The sequence below is a fragment of the Aquarana catesbeiana genome, linkage group LG04 (assembly GCF_042186555.1).
Source record: "Aquarana catesbeiana isolate 2022-GZ linkage group LG04, ASM4218655v1, whole genome shotgun sequence".
Lineage (NCBI taxonomy): Eukaryota > Metazoa > Chordata > Amphibia > Anura > Ranidae > Aquarana > Aquarana catesbeiana.
The window spans coordinates 521214413-521240390 of record NC_133327.1 but is presented as its reverse complement, the minus strand read 5'-3'; the positions used below and the strand labels follow the sequence as shown (position 1 = coordinate 521240390).

The 25978-nt window shown below is 42.8% G+C and overlaps 1 protein-coding gene across 2 annotated transcripts in view; it reads right to left on the bottom strand.

Moving 5' to 3' along the window:
* Nucleotides 1-603: 603 nt before the first annotated feature.
* LOC141140513 (sulfotransferase 6B1-like) overlaps nucleotides 604-25978 on the bottom strand; it is a 96660-nt gene continuing 71285 nt past the window's right edge. Inside the window, exons 6-8 of one of the 2 annotated variants that reach the window (XM_073627791.1) lie at nucleotides 21663-21757; nucleotides 17779-17935; nucleotides 604-2565 (exon numbers count right to left, since the gene is read on the bottom strand). In XM_073627791.1, coding sequence (XP_073483892.1) covers nucleotides 2441-2565; nucleotides 17779-17935; nucleotides 21663-21757 — 377 coding nt within the window. In that variant the 3' untranslated portion in view covers nucleotides 604-2440. The remainder of the gene's footprint in view (nucleotides 2566-17778; nucleotides 17936-21662; nucleotides 21758-25978) is intronic. The other variant, XM_073627790.1, reaches the window with a different exon arrangement.

Sequence of the window (25978 nt, the reverse complement as noted above, 5' to 3'; positions counted from 1 at the left end):
TTTATGAAGAAAAATTACTAATTTGCTAGATTTTATGACAAAAACAAAGAAAAAGGCAATTTTTCACAAAATTTACGGTCTTTTTTTATTTATAGCACAAAAAATAAAAAACCCATTAGTGATTAAATACCACCAAAAGAAAGCTCTATTTGTGTGAAAAAAAAGACACAAATTTCATTTGGGTACAGTGTTGCATGAATGAGTAATTGTCATTCAAAGTGTGAGAGCACCGAAAGCTGAAAATTGTAGGAAGGGGGTTTAAGTGCCCTGTATTGAGGTGGTTAATGGCTGTGTGTTAAGTTATTTTGAGGGGACAGCAAATTTACACTGTTATACAAGCTGTACACTCACTACTTTACATTGTAGCAAAGTGTCATTTCTTCAGTGTTGTCACATGAAAAGATATAATAAAATGTTTACAAAAAATGTGAGGGGTGTACTCACTTTTGTGAGATACTGTACATACTTACATTGGTCCAAACTGTCCAATGTAAAAAAATGCCCCCCAACTTTAGCTTCAAGAAAACTGCATGTAGTGAGGTAAGATGCCAAACAGAAAAAAACTACAGGTTTACATAGACTTTGTTATATAAACTATGCAAGTTGAAGTATATGTGTTTATTTGTATTATTTAAACAAAGACAAAAAATACAATTAGTGTAGCTAACATTTTTTTTGTTTATGAATTCTTATTTACTTAAGCCTTTGGATAAGTGCATGCAAGAGGTTAAATAAAGTCAAATAGAAAAGGGTATACAGAGTAACAAGCCAACCAACATGACATACAGTCAGGTCCATAAATATTGGGTCATCTAACTGTGTAGGAATTACAACAGTTTCTACATGTGCCTCCCATCTTTTAAGGGACCAAAAGTAATGGGACAATTGGCTGCTCAGCTGTTCCATGGCCAGGTGTGTGTTATTCCCTCATTATCCCATTTACAAGGAGCAGATAAAAGGTCCAGAGTCCATTTCAAATGTGCTATTTGCATTTGGAATCTGTTGCTGTCAACTCTCAATATGAGATCCAAAGAGCTGTCACTATCAGTGAAGCAAGCCATCATTAGGCTGAAAAAACAAAACAAACCCATCAGAGAGATAGCAAAAACATTAGGTGTGGCCAAATCAACTGTCTGGAACATCCTTAAAAAGAAAGAACGCACCGGTGAGCTCAGCAACACCAAAAGACCCGGAAGACCACGGGAAAACAACTGTGGTGGATGACCGAAGAATTCTTTCCCTTGTGAAGAAAACACACTTCACAACAGTTGGACAGATCAAGAACACTCTCCAGGAGGTAGGTGTATGTGTGTCAAAGTCAACAATCAAGAGAAGACTTCACCAGAGTGAATACAGAGGGTTCACCACAAGATGTAAACCATTGGTGAGCCTCAAAAACAGGAAGGCCAGATTAGGGTTTGCCAAACAACATCTAAAAAAAGCCGCCACAGTTCTGGAACAACATCCTATAGACAGATGAGATCAAGATCTTGTACCAGAATGATGGGAAGAGAAGAGTATGGAGAAGGAAAGGAACTGCTCATGATCCAAAGCATACCACCTCATCAGTGAAGCATGGTGGTGGTAGTGTCATGGCGTGGGCATGTATGGCTGCCAATGGAACTGGTTCTCTTGTATTTATTGATGATGTGACTGCTGACAAAAGCAGCAGGATGAATTCTGAAGTGTTTTGGGCAATATTATCTGCTCATATTCAGCAAAATGCTTTGGAACTCATTGGACGGCACTTCACAGTGCAGATGGACAATGACCCGAAGCATACTGCGAAAGCAACCAGTGAGTTTTTTAAGGGAAAGAAGTGGAATGTTATGCAATGGCCAAGTCAATCACCTAACCTGAATCTGATTGAGCATACATTTCACTTGCTGAAGACAAAACTGAAGGGAAAATGCCCCAAGAACAAGCAGGAACGGAAGACAGTTGCAGTAGAGGCCTGGCAGAGCATCACCAGGGATGAAACCCAGCATCTGGTGATGTCTATGTGTTCCAGACTTCAGGCTGTAATTGACTGCAAAGGATTTGCAACCAAGTATTAAAAATTAAAGTTTGATGAATGATTGTTAATCTGTCCCATTACTTTTGGTCCCTTAAAAAGTGGGAGGCACATATACAAACTGTTGTAATTCCTACACTGTTCACCCGATTTGGATGTAAATACCCTCAAATTAAAGCTGAAAGTCTGCAGTTAAAGGTATAGAGCCAAAAAGATTAGAATTGTGTTGATGTCCCAATATTTATGGACCTGACTGTATATTTCCATGTCAGTATTCTATATTCTATTATATGTAGTTTTTAGTGGTATAGTATGTTGGAATTATGTTAATTATTATTTGGAGTAATGCTGGAGAAAGTGGTGTATTATTTTAATTTTGGTAGTTTGATTGAAATGTCTAAAACTTGCAGTATTTAGAATAGTTCATCATATCTCCCAGCTTTGTTCCAGCAAGATATTTTTGGAATTTTGCATCCACCTCTTTGCTCTGTTCTTCGGTAAAGAGGCTCTTCCAGTCTCCAACTTGTCCTGTTCAAAAACAAAAATGATTTCTAGATTTCATAATAGAACTAGCCCAGCAGAGAATGAAGAAATTGGTGAATAATTAAAGAAACACATGTGTGTCTATGAAGGCACAGGACTGCCTGTGGTATACAGTACAGTAAAACCTTGGTTTGAGATTAACTTGGTTTGAGAGCGTTTTGCAAGACAAGCAAAATGTTTTAATAAATTTTGACTTGATATACAAGCAATTTCTTGATATACAAGTAGCGTTTTGTCACATAAAAGAGAACAGAGGTGCTTTAGTGTAGCAATATGGTTACATTTAATGAAGGTACAACATTTAGCAACATATTGCTATACTTGGAGGTACCTCTCTTCTCTTTTATACTCTGTAGCTCCTGCTGGATTTTGCTTCTAATCCCCTTGTGGAGGCTTCCATTTGTGGATGGACATTTTATGGTTACACAACCTGGTTACATTGCTAACATTTTTATATATACTATAAACTATAAGGACCTATGAATAAATGGTTGTGGAACGAATCATTTGAGTTTCCATTATTTCCTATGGGGAAATTTGCTTTGATACACAAGTGCTTTGGATTACAAGCATGTTTCTGGAATGATTTATGCTCGCAATCCAAGGTTTTACCGTATAGGTCATTTGCAGTGACAGTACTGATAGATATTAGGGAGAAGCATGCCATAGCCTGCATCTTATTGAACATTACCCATATTATGTGGATGTGAAGTGTATCGTTAAAACAGAGATCAAAATTACTATTCTGTTCTGCAAATTTTATAAATAAACTGTAATGATCTTTGTAAGTGCCCCACTCTCGTTTTTGAAGACCATAAAAAAACAAAAAAACAAAAAACAGACACCCCTATATGCTTTTATGATGTGTTTTTTCCCTTTGTTGAAAATACAATTTCCTCATGTAGTCATTTGGGCAATTTTGCAAAAATATCTAAAGTTGCTTCATATTTCAAATGTATTTTTATTGCAATCATACAAGTTAATATTAAAAAGTTTTCCTTAAAGTAATTTGTTCCTTTCTTCCGTCCCAGTTTTACATGCTTGCTGTCCAAGCAAATTATTTGTTATTTAAAAAAAAAAGAAAAACAGAAAAAGGCCATAAGGGTTTACAATCACTTTATTAATTACAGTATCTGTTAGTATGCAATATACAGCACTATTCTGCATGTAAAATCCTTCCAATTATGATGAAAAACCAAACATACTGTAAATAAAGTGCATAGGGTGCAAAAAAGTACAGCTACAGAAACTATATCAACCTTTTGATTGATGCCTAGATGCCAGGCCAAATTAGGCATCATCAGCACGTGGGCTTAATGTGCCCACTGGAGACACTCACGAAAGTGATTTTAATGCCTGGGACACAGGCACGGGGGCCGTGGTCATGTGAAAATCAGCATTAAGGTAACACCACAACTTAGAAGCGAGCCTTGCACAATTCCACTTTGTACACTAAAAACTCCTCTGTTAACCACTTGAGCCCCGGACCATTATGCTGCCTAAGGACCAGAGGTCTTTTTCCAATTTGGCACTGCGTCGCTTTAACTGCTAATTGCGCGGTCATGCAATGCTGTACCCAAACGAAATTTGCGTCCTTTTCTTCCCACAAATAGAGCTTTCTTTTGATGGTATTTGATCACCTCTGCGGTTTTTATTTTTTGCGCTATAAACGGAAAAAGACCGAAAATTTTGAAAAAAAATGATATTTTCTACTTTTTGTTATAAAAAAAATCCAATAAACTAAATTTTAGTCATACATTTAGGCCAAAATGTATTCGGCCACATGTCTTTGGTAAAAAAAATGTCAATAAGCGTATATTTATTGGTTTACGCAAAAGTTATAGCGTCTACAAACTAGGGTACATTTTCTGTAATTTACACAGCTTTTAGTTTATGACTGCCTATGTCATTTCTTGAGGTGCTAAAATGGCAGGGCAGTACAAAACCCCCCCAAGTGACCCCATTTTGGAAAGTAGACACCCCAAGGAAATTGCTGAGAGGCATGTTGAACCCATTGAATATTTATTTTTTTTTGTCCCAGGTGATTGAATAATGACAAAAAAAAAAAAAAATATTTACAAAAAGTTGTCACTAAATGATATATTGCTCACACAGGTCATGGGCCTATGTGGAATTGCACCCCAAAATACATTCAGCTGCTTCTCCTGAGTATGGGGATACCACATGTGTGGGACTTTTTGGGAGCCTAGCCGCGTACGGGGCCCCGAAAACCAATCACCACCTTCAGGATTTCTAAGGGTGTAAATTTTTGATTTTACTCCTCACTACCTATCACAGTTTCGGAGGCCATGGAATGCCCAGGTGGCACAAAACCCCCCAAAATGACCCCATTTTGGAAAGTAGACACCCCAAGCTATTTGCTGAGAGGCATATTGAGTCCATGGAATATTTTATATTTTGACACAAGTTGTGGGAAAGTGACACTTTTTTTTTTTTTTTTTTTGCATAAAGTTGTCACTAAATGATATATTGCTCACACAGGCCATGGGCATATGTGGAATTGCACCCCAAAATACATTTAGCTGCTTCTCCTGAGTATGGGGATACCACATGTGTGGGACTTTTTGGGAGCCTAGCCGCGTACGGGGCCCCAAAATCCAATCACCGCCTTCAGGATTTCTAAGGGTGAAAATTTTTGATTTCACTCTTCACTGCCTATCACAGTTTCGGAGGCCATGGAATGCCCAGGTGGCACAAACCCCCCCCAAATGACCCCATTTTGGAAAGTAGACACCCCAAGCTATTTGCTGAGAGGCATGGTGAGTATTTTGCAGCTCTCATTTGTTTTTGAAAATGAAGAAAGACAAGAAAAAACATTTTTTTTTTTTCTTTTTTCAATTTTCAAAACTTTGTGACAAAAAGTGAGGTCTGCAAAATACTCACTATACCTCTCAGCAAATAGCTTGGGGTGTCTACTTTCCAAAATGGGGTCATTTGGGGGGGGTTTGTGCCACCTGGGCTTTCCATGGCCTCCGAAACTGTGATAGGCAGTGAAGAGTGAAATCAAAAATTCACGCCCTTAGAAAGCCTCAAGGCGGTGCTTGGTTTTCGGGGTCCCGTACGTGGCTAGGCTCCCAAAAAGTCTCACACATGTGGTATCCCCGTACTCAGGAGAAGCAGCAGAATGTATTTTGGGGTGTAGTTTCACATATTCCCATGGCATGTTTGAGCAATATATCATTTAGTGACAACTTTGTGCAAAAAAAAAAAAAAAAAAATGTGTCTCTTTCCCGCAACTTGTGTCGCGATATAAAATATTCCATGGACTCGACATGCCTCTCAGCAAATAGCTTGGGGTGTCTACTTTCCAAAATGGGGTCATTTGGGGGGGTTTTGAACTGTCCTGGCATTTTATGCACAACATTTAGAAGCTTATGTCACACATCACCCACTCTTCTAACCACTTGAAGACAAAGCCCTTTCTGACACTTATTGTTTACATGAAAAAGTTATTTTTTTTTTGCAAAAAAATTACTTTGAACCCCCAAACATTATATATTTTTTTAAAGCAAATGCCCTACAGATTAAAATGGTGGGTGTTTCATTTTTTTTTTTCACACAGTATTTGCGCAGCGATTTTTCAAACGCATTTTTTGGGGAAAAAACACACTTTTTTAAATTTTAATGCACTAAAACACACTATATTGCCCAAATGTTTGATGAAATAAAAAAGATGATCTTAGGCCGAGTACATGGATACCAAACATGACATGCTTTAAAATTGCGCACAAACGTGCAGTGGCAACAAAATAAATACATTTTTAAAAGCCTTTAAAAGCCTTTACAGGTTACCACTTTAGATCTACAGAGGAGGTCTACTGCAAAAATTACTGCCCTCGATCTGACCTTCGCGGTGATACCTCACATGCATGGTGCAATTGCTGTTTACGTTTGACGACAGACCGCCGATTGCGTTCGCCTTAGCGCGAGAGCAGGGGGCGACAGGGGTGCTTTTTTTTTTTTTTTTTTTTTTCTTTATTATTTTTCTGCTTTTTTTATCTTATTTTTAAACTGTTCCTTTCATTTTTTTTTTTTTAATCATTTTTATTGTTATCTCGGGGAATGTAAATATCCCCTATGATAGCAATAGGTAGTGACAGGTACTCTTTTTTGAAAAAATTGGGGTCTATTAGACCCTAGATCTCTCCTCTGCCCTCAAAGCATCTGACCACACCAAGATCGGTGTGATAAAATGCTTCCCCAATTTCCCAATGGCGCTATTTACATCCGGCGAAATCTAAGTCATAAAATGCTCGTAGCTTCCGGTTTCTTAGGCCATAGAGATGTTTGGAGCCACTCTGGTCTCTGATCAGCTCTATGGTCAGCTGGCTGAATCACCGGCTGCATTCTCAGGTTCCCTGTTGAGACAGGAGAGCCAGAGAAAAACACGGAAGACGGTGGGGGGGGGCATTCCCTCCCACGGCTTGTAAAAGCAGTCTAGAGGCTAATTAGCCGCTAGGATTGCTTTTACATGAAAGCCAACCGCTGGCTGAAAAGAATGATACCAAGATGATACCTAAATCTGCAGGCATCATTCTGGTATAACCACTCAAAGTCGTGAATGGCGTACCTGAAGACAAAAAAATGGTTAACAATAAAGCACAGTAAACGGTAAAGTATAAAAAATTGCATACCTGAAAAAGCAAACATGATAAAACATAATAACAATAAAACATTGCAGAATAGAATACAGTAAAAAAGAGCAGAACAATAGAGAGAGAATAGAGAGAGAGAGAACAATAAAACGACAACTATTTTTTTTTTTATTTTATATATATATATTTTTTTTTGACACTTTTTTTGTAACTAACTTTTGTAACTGTAACCGGTTCCAGGTTCGGGTCTCACAAAATGCGATGGCATCTTGGGAGACCCTGTGAAAGTGTGCCTAGTCTGTGCAATGCTGTACCCTACGCTAATACTCAACTAGTGCATGGTAGCGTTCAAAACATTCACCAATGCAAAGACCAGGATTGTCAGGACAGGAGGGACAATAATAGTGGGTGTCACGCCTATATCCGCGCTTCCTGCAGACACAACATCTTTTTTGGGGGTTCGTTGGGTAGGGGTACTCGGGAGGACATAAAGAAAATGCCTCTCATGCAGCCGACTGCATTTGATTGGGGATGTGAATGGGGGAAGTACGGGCGCTGCAGAAGTGGTGGGTTCCCAATTAGGATTGGCGAATGCAGCAGGAAGGGCACTATGGGCACGACGGGCCTGTGTTTGTCTTTTTGGTGGCAGCGGGACACTACTTGTGCTTGTCACCTCACCAGCTTGAACTGCACTTATGGGACTCGCCACGTCACCAAGTGTTGCTGCAGTGCTGGTTTGACTACGACCGGGGTGTACTAGGCCGCTGGTGCTTGCCAGTTCACCAAAACGCTACCAAAAAAACTGTTAGCGATCGCAGGGATCAAGGCCTGACTCTGCAAACGCTGCAGTTATGCGTTTAGTGTTTTGTAAGTGTCAGTGATCGATCGATACTGCACTTGGGTGGGCTGGGCTGGGCCGGGCGGAGGGGCAAAACGCAGGTGCTAGCAGGTATCTGGGCTGATCCCGCTAACACTGCGTTTTTGGGAACCCTAAACTGCTGGGGACGCTAGTATAGATCTGATCGGATCAGATATTGATCCGTTCAGATACTATACCACTAAGGGAGGTGTATGCTGCATGCGTGGGTGTTAGCGGTACTGGCGCTAACCTGACGCTGCCTGGGGCTGGTGCTTGCCAGTTCACCAAAACGCTACCAAAAAAACTGTTAGCGATCGCAGGGATCAGGCCTGACTCTGCGAACGCTGCAGTTATGCGTTTAGTGTTTTGTAAGGGACAGTGATCGATCGATACTGCACTTGGGTGGGCCGGGCCGGGCGGAGGGGCAAAACGCAGGTGCTAGCAGGTATCTGGGCTGATCCCGCTAACACTGCGTTTTTGGGAACCCTAAACTGCTGGGGACGCTAGTATAGATCTGATCGGATCAGATATTGATCCGATCAGATACTATACCACTAAGGGAGGTGTACGGTGCGTGCGTGGGTGTTAGCGCTACTGGCGCTAACCTGACGCTGCCTGGTGCTTGCTTGCCAGTTCACCAAAATGCTACCAAAAAAACTGTTAGCGATCGCAGGGATCAGGCCTGACTCTGCGAACGCTGCAGTTATGCGTTTAGTGTTTTGTAAGTGACAGCGATCGATCGATACTGCACTTGGGTGGGCCGGGCGGAGGGGCAAAACGCAGGTGCTAGCGGGTATCTGGGCTGATCCCGCTAACACTGCGTTTTTGGGAACCCTAAACTGCTGGGGACGCTAGTATAGATCTGATCGGATCAGATATTGATCCGTACAGATACTATACCACTAAGGGAGGCGTATGCTGCGTGCGTGGGTGTTAGCGGTACTGGCGCTAATCTGACGCTGCCTGGGGCGACGCATATCACCGCCGGGCGATCAGGGGGCTAAACCTTTATTCGGTAATAAACGGCGGGTGCCCTGACACTATAAAAAATAAACGAACTAACCAGCGTCAACCGTAACGTTTATACGGTGATCAGTGGTGAAAGCGTTAACTAGGGGGCAATCAAGGGGTTAAAACATTTATTAGATAGTATATGGGGGTCCCTGACACTATAAAACGCTGACGGCGAACCTAAATATTTACCTCACTAACTAGCGTCACCAGTGACACTAATACAGCGATCAGAAAAATGATCGTTTAGCAACACTGGTGACAGGGGGTGATCAAGGGGTTAAAACTTTATTAGGGGGGGTTAGGGGGGTACCCTAGACCTAAAGGGGGGTAATACTAACTGTCCCAACACTGTAACTGTCACAAACTGACACTATGCAGTAATCAGAAAAAAAAAAAAAAAAAAAACCTGCTGGTGTCAGTTTGTGACAGGGGGGGGGTGATTGGGGGGGGATCGGGGGGCGATCGGGGGGGGGGATCGGGGTGTTTTGTGTGCCTGGCATGTTCTACTGTGTGTGTAGTGTGTTGTGCACTTACATTGATGTCTTCTCCCCTCGGCGCTGGAACGGAATACCGAGCCGAGGGGAGATGACATCATTTCCTTTGCTGCTGTTTAGCATACAGCAGCAAAGGAATGTTCCCATTGGCCGGCGGCGATCGCGAGGGGGGCGCCACGAACGGATGGCCTCCCCCTCATCTCGGATCGCCGGGGAACAGAACGGGACCGCCTCGGGCACCGGGGGGGGGGTCCGATCGGACCCCCCACCCGCGGAAGGCAAATCACGTACATGTACGTGATTTTGCCTGCCCGTGCCGCTTTGCCGACGTAAATCGGCGTTAGGCGGTCCTTAAGTGGTTAAAGTGGTTATAAACTCTGAAAAAAAAAAAAACCTGCATTGCATACTAGCTCATTATTAAATACTTACCTTAGATCAAAGCTGTTGCAGCGGTCCCTGCAAACCGCTGTGACCGGTGACATGTCTCCTGGATTTATTTCGGGGATCGCGGGCTCTAGTGCTGTGATTGGCCGAAGCCGTGATGACGTCACGAGCGGGCTGTCTCTTCAGTGCGCATGTGCCGATGACGTCGGCACATGCGGATATAGTGAATATCTCCTAAACTATGCACGTAGTAAGCCTCATTATACATACTGCAGATCTCTGCTGCTAAGGAGATTTAACCTTTTATTTGGATCCACTTCCTTCAAGCTAGATCCATAGGTTCCCTGTGTCACAATGCCCGTGCATGGGGTACCAATCGCTAGGGAGGGTGTCACGCTCACCAACCTTCTCACTACCAGGGTTGCCAAGGCACTAACTTTCTGCTTGAAGTTGGGGTGCAGCGAGGTCGACAACAATGATTCACACAGTAGGGTGCAACAGAAAACCTGTCTTGAACTGATGCAGCAACAGTTCACAGCCAGGTACACTTACAGTTAGTGATGGGCCTAACCCTCAGTTCGGTTTGCCACCAGCACACCTGAACATGGAAAAAGTTTGGACCCAAACCCAGAACCCTATTAAAGTCTATGGGACCCGAACTCGAAAAATAAAAAGTCCCCATTTTGAAGGCTTATATGCAAGTTATTGGCCATAAAAAGGGTATGGGGGCCTAGGTACTGCCCTGAAGGACATATATCTTTGCAAAAAAATGTCTTTAAAAAGATTGTTTTTAACCGATTCCCGACCGGCGCACGCCGATGTATGTTGGCAGAGCGGCACGGCTGGGCAAATGGGCGTACCTGTACGTCCATTTGAATTTCCCGCCGTGCCATTGCGTGCGCGCCTCCGGCGGCGCGCGTGCGCGCCGGCCGGGAGCCCCGTGAGTCGGGTCGCGGGTCCCGCGGACTCGATCGCCGCGGGGATACCCGCGATCGGCTCACGGAGCGGATGAACGGGGAGATGCCATTGTAAACAGCATCTCCCCGTTCTGCCTAGTGACAAGTGTCACTCGATCTCTGCTCCCTGTCATCGGAGCAGAGATCAGTGACATCACCCACACAGCCCATCCCCCTACAGTTAGTAATCACTCCCTAGGACACACTTAACCCCTCCCGCCCCCCTAGTGGTTAACCCTTTCACTGCCAGTGTCATTTACACAGTAATCCGTGCATTTTTAATCGCACTGATCGCTGTATAAATGACAATGGTCCCAAAAATGTGTCAAAAATGTCCGACATGTCCGCCATAACGTCGCAGTCACAATAAAAATCGCTGATCGCCGCCATTACTAGTAAAAAAAAAAAATATTAATAAAAATGCCATAAAACTATCCCCTATTTAGTAAACGCTATAACGTTTGCGCAAACCAATTAATAAACGCTTATTGCGATTTTTTTTACCAAAAATATGTACAAGAATACGATCGGCCCAAACTGAAGAAAAAAATGTTTTTTTTATATATTTTTGGGGGATATTTATTATAGCAAAATGTAAAAAATAATGCGTTTTTTTTCCAAATTGTCGCTCTTATTTTGTTTATAGCGCAAAAAATAAAAATCGCAGAGGCGATCAAATACCACCAAAAGAAAGCTCTATTTGTGGGAAAAAAAGGACGTCAATTTTGTTTGGGAGCCACGTCGCACGACCGCGCAATTGTCAGTTAAAGCGACGCAGTGCCGAATCGCAAAAAACGCTTTGGTCAGGAAGGGGGTAAATCCTTCCGGGGCTGAAGTGGTTAAAAGAGTGGTGATTTTAATGATGCTTAAAGTGAAACAATAAAAATGAAAAATTCCTTTAAATATAGTACCGGGGGGGGGGGGGGGGGATGGGGGGGTGTCCCCTTAGTCTGCCTGTAAAGTGGCGCATTTGTACCGTGTATAGAACCTGCTTCAGCAAAACTGACAAATATAAAGAAAAAAAAATACATTTACATTGATTTTACCGGCTGCAAGCTTTCTTGAAAAGAAAACCCATTGCATCCCCCCCAGTGTGTGTGAGACACTTTCAAAGCATATACACGTGGGCAGTTTATCTCTGCCATTAAATCAGCCAGAGTTGACCATAATGCACAACAGACTGTGCTTGACCAAGCTGAATTGGAGACAGCCACTGCGTTTAATCTGTGCCAGGTGGGAATAAGTATTCCCACCTGGCACAGGCTCTTGCTGCTGCGGCCCTACAGCCGAGGAGTTTGTTTGAGTTGGGAGATAAAAATGGCAGGTTACTGGCCAATCTAGTTGTAGACTCCAAACAGTTAACGGTTGTCTCTGAGCTGATCACAGATGCTGGGGTGTCCATTACAGACCCCTCTGGCATCCTTCAAGAATTTCAACTTTTTTTTCAATCCTTATATCATCCAATCCCCTCCCCTGATGTCTCTCTTTACTGTCCTTGTCGGAGGACAAAGCTGAGTTCCTTGACAGAGAACTTTCCGTTGCTGAAATAGAAGCAGCAATCAACTCTTTTCCGCCTAATAAAACCCTGGGACCTGATGGTTTACTGGGGGAATGGTATAAACTGCATGCTAAAGATTTGGCTCAGAGTCTTTGCAGAGTGTTCACCTGACAGTTGTGAAGCTCAGGACCTCCCTCCATCCACGTATCAAGCCCACATTCTTCTCCTACCCAAACCAGGAAAGGATCCTAAGAAATGTGCCATTTACAGACCAATCTCTCTTTTAAATTATGACTTAAAAGTGTTGACAAAAGTCTTGGCTACAAAGCTGATGAAGTTGTTACCCTTATTAGTAAGCATTGATCAAACAGGTTTTATTCCAGGTAAATCCAGAGACATTAACTTCCGTAGTCTTAACACACCTACAAATGAGCTTCACAGGTCTTAGTCCTGGTCCTGGATGTAGTGAAAGCTTTTGATTCTGTTGACTGGGGGGATATGTCCTCTGTGTTAGAAGTGATGGGTTTTGGGCTGGGCTTTCGTAACTGGATTAAAATACTGTATAAGACCCCTGCTGCCCAGATTAAGTTGGGGGGCATGTTATCAGAACCATTTTTCATTGGTGGGGGTAAGAGACAGGGGTGCCCACTATCCCTGGCACTATTCATGTTCATGATGGAACCCATAGCCCAGGCTATTCGCAGAGCTCCTCTTATCAAGAATATTCAGGTAGGCTCCATTACAGAAAAAGTGGCGTTATACGCTGACGACCTAGTCCTCTTGCTTAAGGACCCAGGTCCTTCACTTAAGGAGGCAGTAGCCTTAATATCCTCTTTTCCCCTAAAACTGGTCTGAAAGTCATTTAGGATAAATCCCAAATAGTGTCCGTTCACAGCACGCATTGTATCTGACCCAAATTTGCCCCTAAGGTGGACTTCCACTGCTAAATATTTGTAGGTCTTAGGTCTCCTCTAAGCTTCTGAATATTGTTTTTTGAACCTTTTACCACTACTGCAGGTGGCTGAAGCAACGTATGGCAGCACGGGCGCATTTCCCGCTTTCCCTTATTAACAGGATCAATCTTATAAAAATGGAACTGCTCCCCTCTATATTATACAGTATATTCTCTGCCATGCTCTGGAAGAGATTCCAAAGAAATATTTCATTCAATTTAATTCTGCCATGGTATCTTTCCTTTGGAGTTCTAGTCAACCCAGGTTTAGATTGGTAGTACTTCAAAGACCATGGACACAAGGAAACATGTCCGGATCTCTACGCCTATTACACTGCTGCTTTGCTCACACATGCACATAATTGGTTGATGGTGGACAAGACTAATGCAGCAGTTGTATTACAAGCAACCTACCTTGGTTCCTATGAGGCATTGCATAATTTATTATATAGAAGTTCTTCAGTCCCCTTCCCATCACACAGTCCATGAAGGCTGTTCTCAAAGCTTGGCAGTCACAGCACCCTGTGACATCGCACTGGTCACCCCATACACCCCTCTGGTTGAATCCCCCTCTTCACCATTTCTATATTTTTTCAGCTCCCAACACATGGGCTTCAAAGAGAATCAAGTATTTTAATCAAATACCGTATGTGCAGGAGATACCCTTCAAAGCTTTGACTCCTTAAAATCACAATTTTCTGTCCCTAACTCTTTTATGTTCTGATACCTTCAGTTGCACCATGCTTTTCATTTGCAATTTTCTACTTAACCTCTCCTTTACAGTCTCAGGGATTGAGTGTCTACTGCGGGATGACTCCCTGGTGAAACCCCTTTGTAGCCCTTGAACCTACTATACATGAAGGCCTTGATAAACTTTTATTGGCTGGAGCAGGGAGGTCCCAGAGTCGGATTCTGAGGACTGGGAGGACATTTGGGAATATCTCATGCAACTTGGTTGCATGGTTCCAAATTGGTCTCTACCAGGGATCAATTGATTCAATTTAAAATCCTCCATAGAGTATATTTTACCTTTCAAAAACTGCACAAGATTTTCCCCTCACACCCATCTAGTTGTTCGCGTTTTTTGAATTCTGAGGACTGGGAGGACATTTGGGAATATCCCATGCAACAATTGGTCTCTACCAGGGATCGATTGATTCAATTTAAAATCCTCCATAGAGTATATTTTACCTCTCAAAAACATAAGATTTTGTGTTTTTGACACAAACACAAGACCCGAAGTACTGGTATGGATTGGGGGGACCCCCACGCTGTTATTTTTCATAGTTTTGAATTGCCGGCAATGTTTTTTTTTCATTCACTGTGCCCGGATTAAGCAAGGCCTTGCACCTGACTGAAGTGTAGTAAAACAAATTCTGTGAATGGCAGAGAGGGCACAAGGGGGTAGGTGAGCAGCGCAAGTCTTCTCAGTAGCAGCCACCATTGTTAACCTTCTCAGAGTAGTTTAATCTAGCACACCTGTCAGATTAATTGTAGCAGGCAAATAGGTGAGTTGAAGCTTCAATTATCTTAGAGTGAACAATAGCAATAAGGCTGGTTTCACACTTATGCGCATTGGATGCGCCGGTTCTCTATGGAGCCGGTTCACAAATCTCTGCAGCTGCTCCAGTACGAATTGCACAGGAGTCCAGTGCGTCTTTTGGTCCGTTTCATATCTGAATTCAGATGAAAATTCGGGCTAAAATCAGACCATAAACAGTGAATGGAGATGCACCAGACTCCTGCTGTAAGTTGCTGTGAACTCCAGTGTAAACCCAGACTAAGGGAAGGTATTTAGCCCACCAGATTGTTTCCCTAAACAGTGATTGGGTCAGGCTTCAATTATTTCAGGAGAAAAAGTGGCAATCGGGCCAAACTGTCTGATTAGCCGTGAGTGAGCAGCAGCCCAGTAGTTGAATTAGGGGCTTTCTGCCCAATTTATTGTTCCCCTTAAAGCAGAAGTAAACCCATCCATTTAACCGTTTTAAATAACAGTTACATTTCCAGCACATGCCAGGAATGTAACCCTCCCACTGGTTGTGCTCTCAACCAGACTGTCAAACCATCCAATGGCTAGTGTCATAACTGATCACATGTGCAGCATCATGGCAGTTGTAGATTAAACAGAGGCCAAGATGGCAGCTTCCTTGGCTGAAAACGATAGGAGGGTTTAGTTCCACTTTAACAGTGGGTGGGTGATGACAGACAAGCAGCAAAACATCCAAATCAGGTGACTGTCATTTCATGTTTATGGGAAGCTTCAAGCTAAGCAGGAAGCAGATATGGCAACCCCTATGTCAAGAATTACAAAGTATGCTAAGAATTACTATTTTTAAAACAGTTCTACACTTTAAAGGTTACTTACATGCAGAAAATCACCATCACATATACAGGGGGTCCCCTACTTACAAACATCCGACTTACAAACGACTCCTACTTACAAACGGAGGGAGACAACAGGAAGTGAGAGGAAATCTACCACTAGGAAGGGAAATTCACTCCTGTAAGAGTTAATATGGGTAAAAGGTGTCTCCACTGATGCTTTATCACCTATCCTTATTTCCCTATTAACCCCAAATTTTCAAAATCCAATTGTCATTGGGACAGAAAGTGAGGTGAAATCTTCTGAACAGGGGCACAGACAGCAAAACAAATGTTACAGGGGTGATAACCCTTCCCTATGCTATCTACAAAACTTAAAAATAGATTTTTTGGCTGGAGCTACACTTAAAAAATTTACCTGTTCCGACTTACAAACAGATTCAACTTAAGAACAAACCTACAGTCCCTATCTTGTTTGTAACCCGGGGACCCCCTGTATATGCAAAAAAACATACCCAAACAAAAAGTCAGGAAGAACCTGTTCACTCTAGCCCGGCCTGCTGCAGTGTATTAAACATGGAAGTGAATGTGCGTTGGTTTGCATGTTAACGTGCATTGCATTACATTTGAACGGGCTTCCCAATATACCACAATGGACCAAAAATCATGTGTACGACATTTTCAGCAATGCAGTGTATCACATTGCAAGTGTCTTGAGAGGGTTGATTTCATCTTTGTTATAGTTTGCCAAAGCTGAACTCCAACTATACAGCTTGATATACAGATGAAATACATATATGGTGGCTGTTTTCCAGCTAAAGGATTTGCATTTCTGTCTATTCAGTCCTTTGATTTACAGTTCTGCCACACAGCACAGCCCTGTCTGGAAGGACATAAGACCTGATTTTGCTGAGGTTAGGTAACACTTGCAGGTTTTGTGCCTCCCCCAGCCTGTGACTAGGGTTGCCACCTCATCCCTTCAAACCCGAACACATATGAATTACACAGGTTCTAAAGCTAATTTAATGGAGATAAAGCACCAAGTGAGTTTAATTACCACCTTAATCAGCCACAGAACCTGTGAATTTAATATGTGTTCAGTTTTGAGGGGATGAGGTGGCAACTCTACCTGTGATTGGGTAGTGAAAAAAAAAACAGCAGGCTGATAGTCTCATCTCTCTTGTCCCTCTTCTCTCGCCTCCTATCAACATGTTCCTTGTTGGTACAATAACACTGCTGCACAACTGCCTGGCTTGTTGCGTTGTTTCTTCCTCTGAGGGCCGGTTCACACGGGGGCGACTTGTCAGGTGACCTAGCCGCCTGACAAGTCGCCTCCCGTTCTGTACAATGGAACCGTTCTAATCGGAGCGACGCAAGTCGCTCCGACTTAGAAGAAAGGTTCCTGTACTACTTTGGGGGCGACTTGCATAGACTTCTATACAGAAGTCGTCTTGCAAGTCGCCCCGGCAGTCGTGTGCAGGTCGCCTCGGTGAGGCGACCTGCAAGTCTTGCCGCGTCTAGTGTGAACCGGCAGAGAGTCTGTGTTCAGTTTTGGAACAACTGATACAAGGTCAATTTCAGCTACTTACACTGCTTGCCTTTAAAAAAAATCATGAGTCGTGTATTGATAAATGCAGAGCTGCAATAATTTTATATCTGCTTAGAATTCAGCTTTAAATGACGAGCGGGACAACCTTGTGGACCATACCTCTACCTTTCAATCCTTTTTCTTCTTTCTCTTTCCTTTTCTCCACCTTACGATTAAAGCTCATTATCAGAATTTATTTGACCTATATACACTCTACTTGTAAACAATATGTATAGTAGGTATAAATCATTTAAATACCTACAAAAGTAACTAAGGAAATGATATATATCTTTAATTTAGGTTTACGTGAACCCAATGTTTAATATTTGAAATTTCATGATATTTACCTATATAAACCCTACTGTAAAACAATGAGCTTACTTTATAGATCCTTGTAAACTTACTTTATGTATCTTTATAACATTGTATACTCAATAAACTTCTTTTGACAAAGAATTCAGCTTTAACAATGCACCAGTTTCAAGACCTAATGAATTCTAATATTATATTCTCTCCCAAATTTTAGAAGTGTTGTTACCTTTTCTGAAGAAAGCTTCATTAAGTTTCCCATGTGTGTTCTCAGATTTTTCTTTCATCGATGTAAAGGAAGTTCGTCTTTCAACCTCACAAAGTTGCTCTTCTGTCAGAGAAAATCCAAGGAATTCTGAAATTTCTTTCAGATGAGTTAGACAATCCTTAAAGTGAAAAGAAACAAATGATTGGTTGTTTTAAACTATAGGTAGAGTAGTTACAATTTTTGTTCATAAAGTAAGGCTACATTCACACAGGTGATTTAGGCCTGTTCGAATAGTAGCATCAGGAATCTTCTAAATTCCATTTGCGATTCTGAGCGGCTAAGTGCAGCCGCTGGCCCTATTCACTATAATGACAAGTCGCCAGGGGCCCTAGATATTCACGGCTCTCTGTACAGCCAGTGAATATCTGTGGTGATCACTGCTGGACACACTATGGGGGTTATTTACTAAAGCTGGGGAGTGCAAAACCTGGTGCAGCTCTGCATAGAAACCAATCAGCTTCCAGGTTTTATTGTCAAAGATAAATTGAACAAGCTGAAGTTTGAAGCTCATTCAGTAGTGATCACCGCAGGTAATTGCTGGTTGTGTGGACAGCCGTGAATACCTGGGTTCACCGGCGACCTGTCATTATAGTAAACTGCACCTAGCCGTTTGGAACTGCAGCATCAATCAGAAGATTCCTGCCACTAAAATCCACACACCAGCCTAAATCACCTGTGTGAATGTAGCCTTAGGGTCGGTTCACACTGAGGCAGCACGACTTGCAGTGCGACTGCCTCGGGCGACCCAGGACACGACTCAGCGGCGACTTGCAAAACGACTTCTGTATAGAAGTCAATGCAAGTCGCCCCCAAAGTAGTACAGGAACCTTTTTCTAAGTCGGAACGACGCAATTAGAATGGTTCTATTGCACAGAACAGGACGCTACTTGTCAGGCGAGTAGGTTGCCTGACAAGTCGTCCCAGTGTGAACAGAGGCTGAAAGATGTCCTAAAAAATCCGCTGTTTCTAGATTATCTTCCCATTTACTAAAAGAGAGTATCCCCTCCCTCACTGAGCTTATGGTGAATATCTACAAATCTGCCCAAGTTCAATTCACGGACAGTTTAATAAAACATTCTCAAATCCCAACTTTTCCCTGAACCTCATTGCAGTCTTTGGGGGATGATTCTTGAAATTCAACTTGTTCCTTTTGTGAAACTAATAAACAAACTATAGTCAAAAAAGGCACAGGAAGCAAGACACTTCCACTGGGGACATTTACTACAACAAAATTAAAATAAAAATTAACATAAAGCTGGGGAAGGTAATTTTCATGCTTTGAGGACTACAATGAAGATACACAAATTCTTTAACCACTTCAGCCCTGGAAGGATTTACCCCCTTCCTGACCAGAGAGTTTTTTGCGATTCGGCACTGCGTCGGTTTAATTGACAATTGCGCGGTTGTGCGACGTGGCTCCGAAACAAAATTGACGTCCTTTTTTTCCCACAAATAGAGCTTTCTTTTGGTGGTATTTGATCATGTCTGCGATTTTTATTTTTTGCGCCATAAACAAAATAAGAGTGACAATTTTGAAAAAAACGCATTATTTTTTAAATTTTGCTATAATAATTATCCCTAAAAAATATATAAAAAAAAAAATTTTTCCTCAGTTTAGGCCGATACATATTCTTCTACATATTTTTGGTAAAAAAAAATTGCAATAAGCATTTATTTATTTGTTTGCGCAAAAGTTATAGCGTTTACAAAATAGGGGATAGTTTTATGGCAATTTTTTTAATAATTTTTTTTTACTAGTAATGGCGGCGATCAGCGATTTTTTTTGTGACTGCGACATTATGGCGGACATGTCGGACATTTTTTACACATTTTTGGGACCATTGTCATTTATACAGAAATCAGTGCTATAAAAATGCATTGATTCCTGTATAAATGACACTGGCAGTGAAGGGGTTAACCACTAGGGGGTGGGGAGGGGTTAAGTATGTCCTAGGGGAGTGATTTCTAACTGTCAGGGGGATGGGCTGGTGTGTGACGTCACTGATCTCTGCTCCGATGACAGGGAGCAGAGATCGTGTGACACTTGTCACTAGACGGAACGGGGAGATGCTGTTTACAACGGCATCTCCCCGTTCGTCCTCTCTGTGAAGCGATCGCGGGTATGCCAGCGGCGATCGAGTCCGTGGGACCCGCGACCCGACTCACGGAGATCGCGGCAGGCGAACGCGCGCACACGGCGGCAAATTCAAAGTAACGTACGGGTATGTTACTTTGCGCAACCGTGCCATTCTGCCGACGGAAAAGTACAGGAGCCGGTCGGGAACCGGTTAAATGCTTCCCACCCGGCCTATCAGCAAATTATGGCAGAGCAGGGGCACTACAGTTCCAGGTGGATGTAATTTGTTGTCCTCCCAGTCACGTGCATACCTCCCAACTTTTTGGGAATGAGGGACACCTACTAGCAAAAGTATGTAGGCATAGTACACCCCCCCCCCCCTCACCACCACGACCCCCTAAAGGAGAATTAACCCCCAGAAAAAGATTAGTTAAACCCACAAGTGCTTTTATTACCAATACTATTCCTTTATATTGGCAAATTTACAAATGTAGAAATTTTGCATTTGGATGAAAGGTTTAGCTCTGGGAAACACTTTTTGAAAGGTAAATAGTGCATTTTATATACAACTACATAAATCAGACCAAAATGAGGGACAAATGAGGAGGAAAGAGGGACAGAGGGACATTGCTCCAAATCAGGGACAGTCCCTCCAAATCAGGGACAGTTGGGAGCTATGGTCATGCGCCCTGAAAGTGCTCTAGGGCCACGCTGCATCGTGATCTGTCACCCACTGTGTCCACTAGACACAGCAGATGACAAATCATTGTACCAGGCTGGCCCTGGTACCATGTGATTGCTGTGTCCAATCACAGTGATCACATGACAGTTGTACACAATGAATGGCTTTCATTCATTATTGTGTACTATTGTGATGCTCTCTGTGATTGGTCACAGTGATCACAGAGTACAGACAGGTACCATTCACCGTGCATCTGTACCATGTGACAGCTGTGACCAATCACAGCTAGCACAATAGTACACAATAAATGCCTTTGAATGAATAGATGCCATTCATAAAATGATTGCTTATATGATCATCACTGTTATAAGCAATCATAGTGTAAAAAAAAACAAAAACACGATGATTCCCCCATGTCAATATAGTAATAATGCACTGCTCTGGTCACAGTATGCAATATACCGTATTTATCGGCGTATAACACACACCGGCGTATAACACGCACCCCAATTTAGGAGGGAAGTTCAAGGGAAAAAAACTTACATTTAAATGCCCATCATTGCAGCCTTCTCAGTGCAGCCTTGCCCCAGTGCAGCCATGTCAGTGCAGCCTTGTCAGTGCAGCCTTCCCCAGTGTCCATTGCAGCCTTGCCCCAGTGCAGCCTTGCAGCTCGCAGTTTGATCCCCTGCGATCCTGAGCGGCTCTGTGTATTTCGGCGCTGGCGGCGCCATTTTCAAATCTTGGTCGGCGATTTTTTAGATCTGTCAGCTCAGGATCGCAGGGGATCGGCGTATAACACGCACCCGCGATTTTCCCCTGATTTTAAGGGGAAAAAAGTGCGTGTTATACGCTGATAAATATGGGTATATATATATATATATATATATATATATATATATATATATATATATATATTTTTTTTTTTTTTTTTTTTTTCCCAAAAATCGTGAAAAAATTACAATTTAAAAAAACGCATTATGCCACCTGTAAGTGGTTTGGGAGATATGTTAAAGTGCATGTAGTGTTACAGAACAGCACAATGTTCATCGTGGACAGCATCAGAGTGACTGTAAAAACTAAACTTACTGTTTTCATATCTTCAAATTTAACTACCATTACATTGTCTTCATCAATGTGTTTGTTCCACTCAGCTAGAAATTCAAAATATGATCCAAAACACACTAAAACACAGAAAAAATGTAGGTATAAACTGACAGTATTATATTAAATTATTTCTGTTGGAAAGACTACAGAAATGTAAAGCATATAAATAACAGAAATAGGGTTATGAACCAATAACAGTATTATGTTAGAGTTATACAATCACCTTTCCCAAGTTATGAAGACTTGCATTACTTGCGCTCCTTCACAGCTGGCAAGAATACTCAGCACTTCCAAATATAGAGGAACATTTGAACTGCTCCTCCTCGATGGTGCCTGTGCCTAGCAGCTAATGGTTAGGCCTGAGCAGTGTCACATGATCGGGGAAGGTAAGTTGACACTCCCGTGGATCTCAGACACAGCCAATTTTAGTGGCAGCTGTGGAGAAGCATGGAGCATCTCTGAAGGAGCACAGGTAAGGTAAGTATAGGGCAGGGTCCTCAAACTGGTGGCCCTCCAGCTGTTGCGGAACTACAAGTTCCATTATGCCATATTATGCAATATTATTTCTATGGAAGAGCAGCTTTGTCACCCAATAACAGGACTACAGAACACCTTCCCCTCTCCTCATTTCTATAACCAGGGGGGTGGGGGTTCTGTAGTCGTCAGAGAGAGTTAGGGACAATGCTAAATAAGAATGCAGAAAGGCAGAGCGCACAGTGCACAGGGAGTTATCACTTCACAAGACTTATAGGATTGAAAGGTATTTTTGCATGTAGCACCCTCTAGTATATGATACTAGTATTGGAAGTGTAGGAAAATGTACTCATGCTCTAAATCTGTGAGTCTTAATTGGGTCAGGCTTTACTGGAGGTCAGTGACTCATCCTGGCAGTTCTCTGGTTCCTCCCCCTATTACCTGGAAGGTTGGAGAACCTTCTAGAGCTAGAGGATGGGGTTAGGAGGAGCTGCCATGAATATTTGTGGGATCTCAGCCAATCCCCAGAAGTGGGCTGGCAGGCGGCTGAGACAATCCCAAAAATAGACATGGGCCATGTCAGCAGGGGGAGTCGAGTGAAAGATGGAAATGCAGTGCTGAGGAGAGGCTGTCGGTGGTCCTTGAGGTGATCCCCCTAGTCTAGGGGGGTTGCTCTGCCTCAGGCTGGGGCTCCGGCAAGCTGGCCTGGAAGGATCCCACCAAAGGAGGCAACTGGAGGGATTCATGCTGGAAGAGGCAGTGGGAAGGAGCAAGCAGTGAGTAATACAGTGAGTAATATCAGCACAGTACAGGGACAACACAAGGGGAGAGACTGCCAGATGTAGCAGTGCTCTCTGAAGACAGAATTCTGCTCAAGTCTTCATCCCTGCCCTGGGAAATCTCCATGGTAGTGTGCCAGTCAGGAAGGACTGGAGGAATGTGCCATTCAGGAGAACTGGGGAAGCAAGCACCAGGTGGGCTGGTATCTTCTGCAGCAGTAGAACTGGGCTCAGGATCTACAGGACAAGGCATAAGGAGATGCTGTTCACTCCACATTGTGCCATTTAACCTACAAAGGGACAGATGCTCCCAGCAAGTAATGAGTAATCACTGAATTAACATTAAAGTGACCCTACATTCACTATATCTCCCACAGTACACCTAACATGAAAATGCAATTATTTTTGTAAATATAAACTGATAAATACCTTTTCTCATCAGCAGTATATAGAATTTTTGTGACTTCTATCAGTGTCTGGTTAAAGCTTTAGGAGCAGTTTTCTTTCTCCTTTGACTGACCTATGAGGCTGCAGGACCCCTGACCCTATGTCTGGACAGTGATGATTGGCCCTGTGCTGATCACATGCACCCTCCCCCCCCCCCCAAAAAAAAAACTCTAGCAATGCACACTAAAATTAGCATGTGCAGAGTGCTCCCAAGGCTCTGTTTTGTCAGGAGATGGATTGGAGACAGTGAAAGAAGGGGAGGATCAGAGAAGACAGGATCAAACAGCCGTTTTACACAATGCAGAGGATTAACCCCTGAGGTTGCACAGTGAGTAAAACAAGCATGCTTTACTGCATATACAGACTGATATTACTGTTGTGGGTTTAGTAACACTTGTTAGTTCCCCTCTGGAGTGATCAGCAGGAGCTGTATATGTGAACCACGTTTGTGCAGGAGGAAGCAAAAAGAGGACTTTTGTAAATAAGGAAGGAGTTGTCCCCTTGTTCATAGTTCTGGACATTTTCCAACTTGGGGATCCCATAAATTCCCTACCCAATCCAATTATCAACCCCTAATAAAACAACAAAAATACAAGCCAATGACTGTTTTCTGTGTTGGAATGCATGAAGGAAATGCTGTGTGCCTGGTCGTGTAGCAGTGGGGAATCCTGATCCAGCAGCTCCTATGTGGGGTGTGCTACATGCACTTGTGGAACAAATTTATCAAAACGGTTTCAGTGGTATTTTAAGACAAAGAGGGAGCAACTGAGAGACGTTAACGTGGTATTAAACCCAAAAACAAAATTATTGCAGATTGACAATCCTTATGGTGTCTGCATAAGTTTTCCTGTATTACACTATACACACCTCCCATATTAGGGTGTCTGCATTTTGGATGAATTGGTAAAGCAGACACCATTGGACAGCAGCACTGTCAGTCTGCAGAGAGGGTAGTGTTAGATTAGCAGATCTAGACGGATTTGATGAACAATATGAAGCTAAATTCCAGCTAACCCTATATAAGCAATTACAACAGCAAACTGCTGTTTTTCCTTTTGGTATAAAGGTTTTACATAAATGAATAAAAGCTGACCATTGTAAGCAGCCCTGTCGGTGGTAAATGGTTTGTCTCAACCCTCTAGCTGCTACATTGTCTAGACAGCTTGGTCTGTTAAAGGAAGGTGAAAATAACAGACCTACTGGATGGATCCCCTGGTGAAAATAAAGGATAAAAAGGAAAACCAAGGCAGCTACCACGTCTGAGATTTGATGAGCTGCAATTAAAAAAAAAAATGTTTTTGGGTTTACTACCACTTTAATTTTTGGAGTTTATATTCACCTAACATTCTGGGAATAATTATTAAAATGGTTCTGAAGGCAGAAGGTTTTTTTACCTTAATGCATTCTATGCATTGAGATAAAAACCTTCTGGGTGCAGCAGCTCCCCCCAGCCCCCCAATACTTACCTCAGCCCCATCTTGATCCAGCGATGTGCCCAAGAGCCTCGGCTCTCCGGAGACTCCCCCTCCTCACTAGTTGACGCCACTACCTCCCACTGCTGTCAGTTAAAGCCAGTGAGCCAATGAAGAGAGAGAGAGGGGGTGGGGCCAAGCCATGACTCTGTGTGTGAATGAACACACAGGGCAGCGGCTCGGGAGCGATCCTGCTCGGGTGCTTCCAGAGCAAGCTGCTTGCTCTGGGTGCACTCGGCAGGAGTGAGGAGCCAGGAGCGCCAATGGGGGACCCGATAAGAGGAGGATCAGGGCTGCTCTGTGCAAAACTCCTGCACAGAGCAGGTAAGTATGACATGTTTGTTATTTAAAAAGAAAAAAAAAGCTAAGCCTTTAATATCACTTTAAATAAAGTACATTGAGAAAGCCTGCTATAAATAGTTATATACAAGCAGAAGGAACTCAAGAGATATGATGGTAGGCAGCACTGAATCATGGGAGATAATAGTGCAGGGGAAGGATCATACTATGAGAGTCAATGGACTATAGAACAACAATTCCCAGTGTGAGTTGAGTATACTGAAAAAAAGAGCTGTATTTTCACTGGCTGAATACTGAGGGATTTCCTTTTGTTCTGCAAGGAGACCGAGGTATGCACAGTGCTGCTTCTCTGTGCACAGGACCAGAGTCACTCCAGGCAAATCTAGAAGTGAGCTGACATCTAAACAGCTGGACTCCTGTTGCTCCATGGGAATGGTGAGAGGACATTGCTGTCATTAACCTGTTGCTGCTATCAGAAACTGAGCACATGGGGACTGGCCATCTAAATACCAGTATGATTTACTGCATGCAGACTTTACTTGGCCTGTATTCATGTGCACCATCCTAAGAATAGACCCCTAATGCATTTCGACGTATAACTTCATCAGACACTCTCTGATAAAGTCAAATGATGAAATACATTAGGGCAGTGATGGTGAACCTTGGCACTCCAGATGTTTTGGAACTACATTTCACATGATGCACAACTACACTGCAGACTGCATGAGCATCATGGGAAATGTAGTTCCAAAACATCTGGAGTGCCAAGGTTCGCCATCACTGCATTAGGGCATATCCACATGGCCTTCTATTCAGACGTACGAGT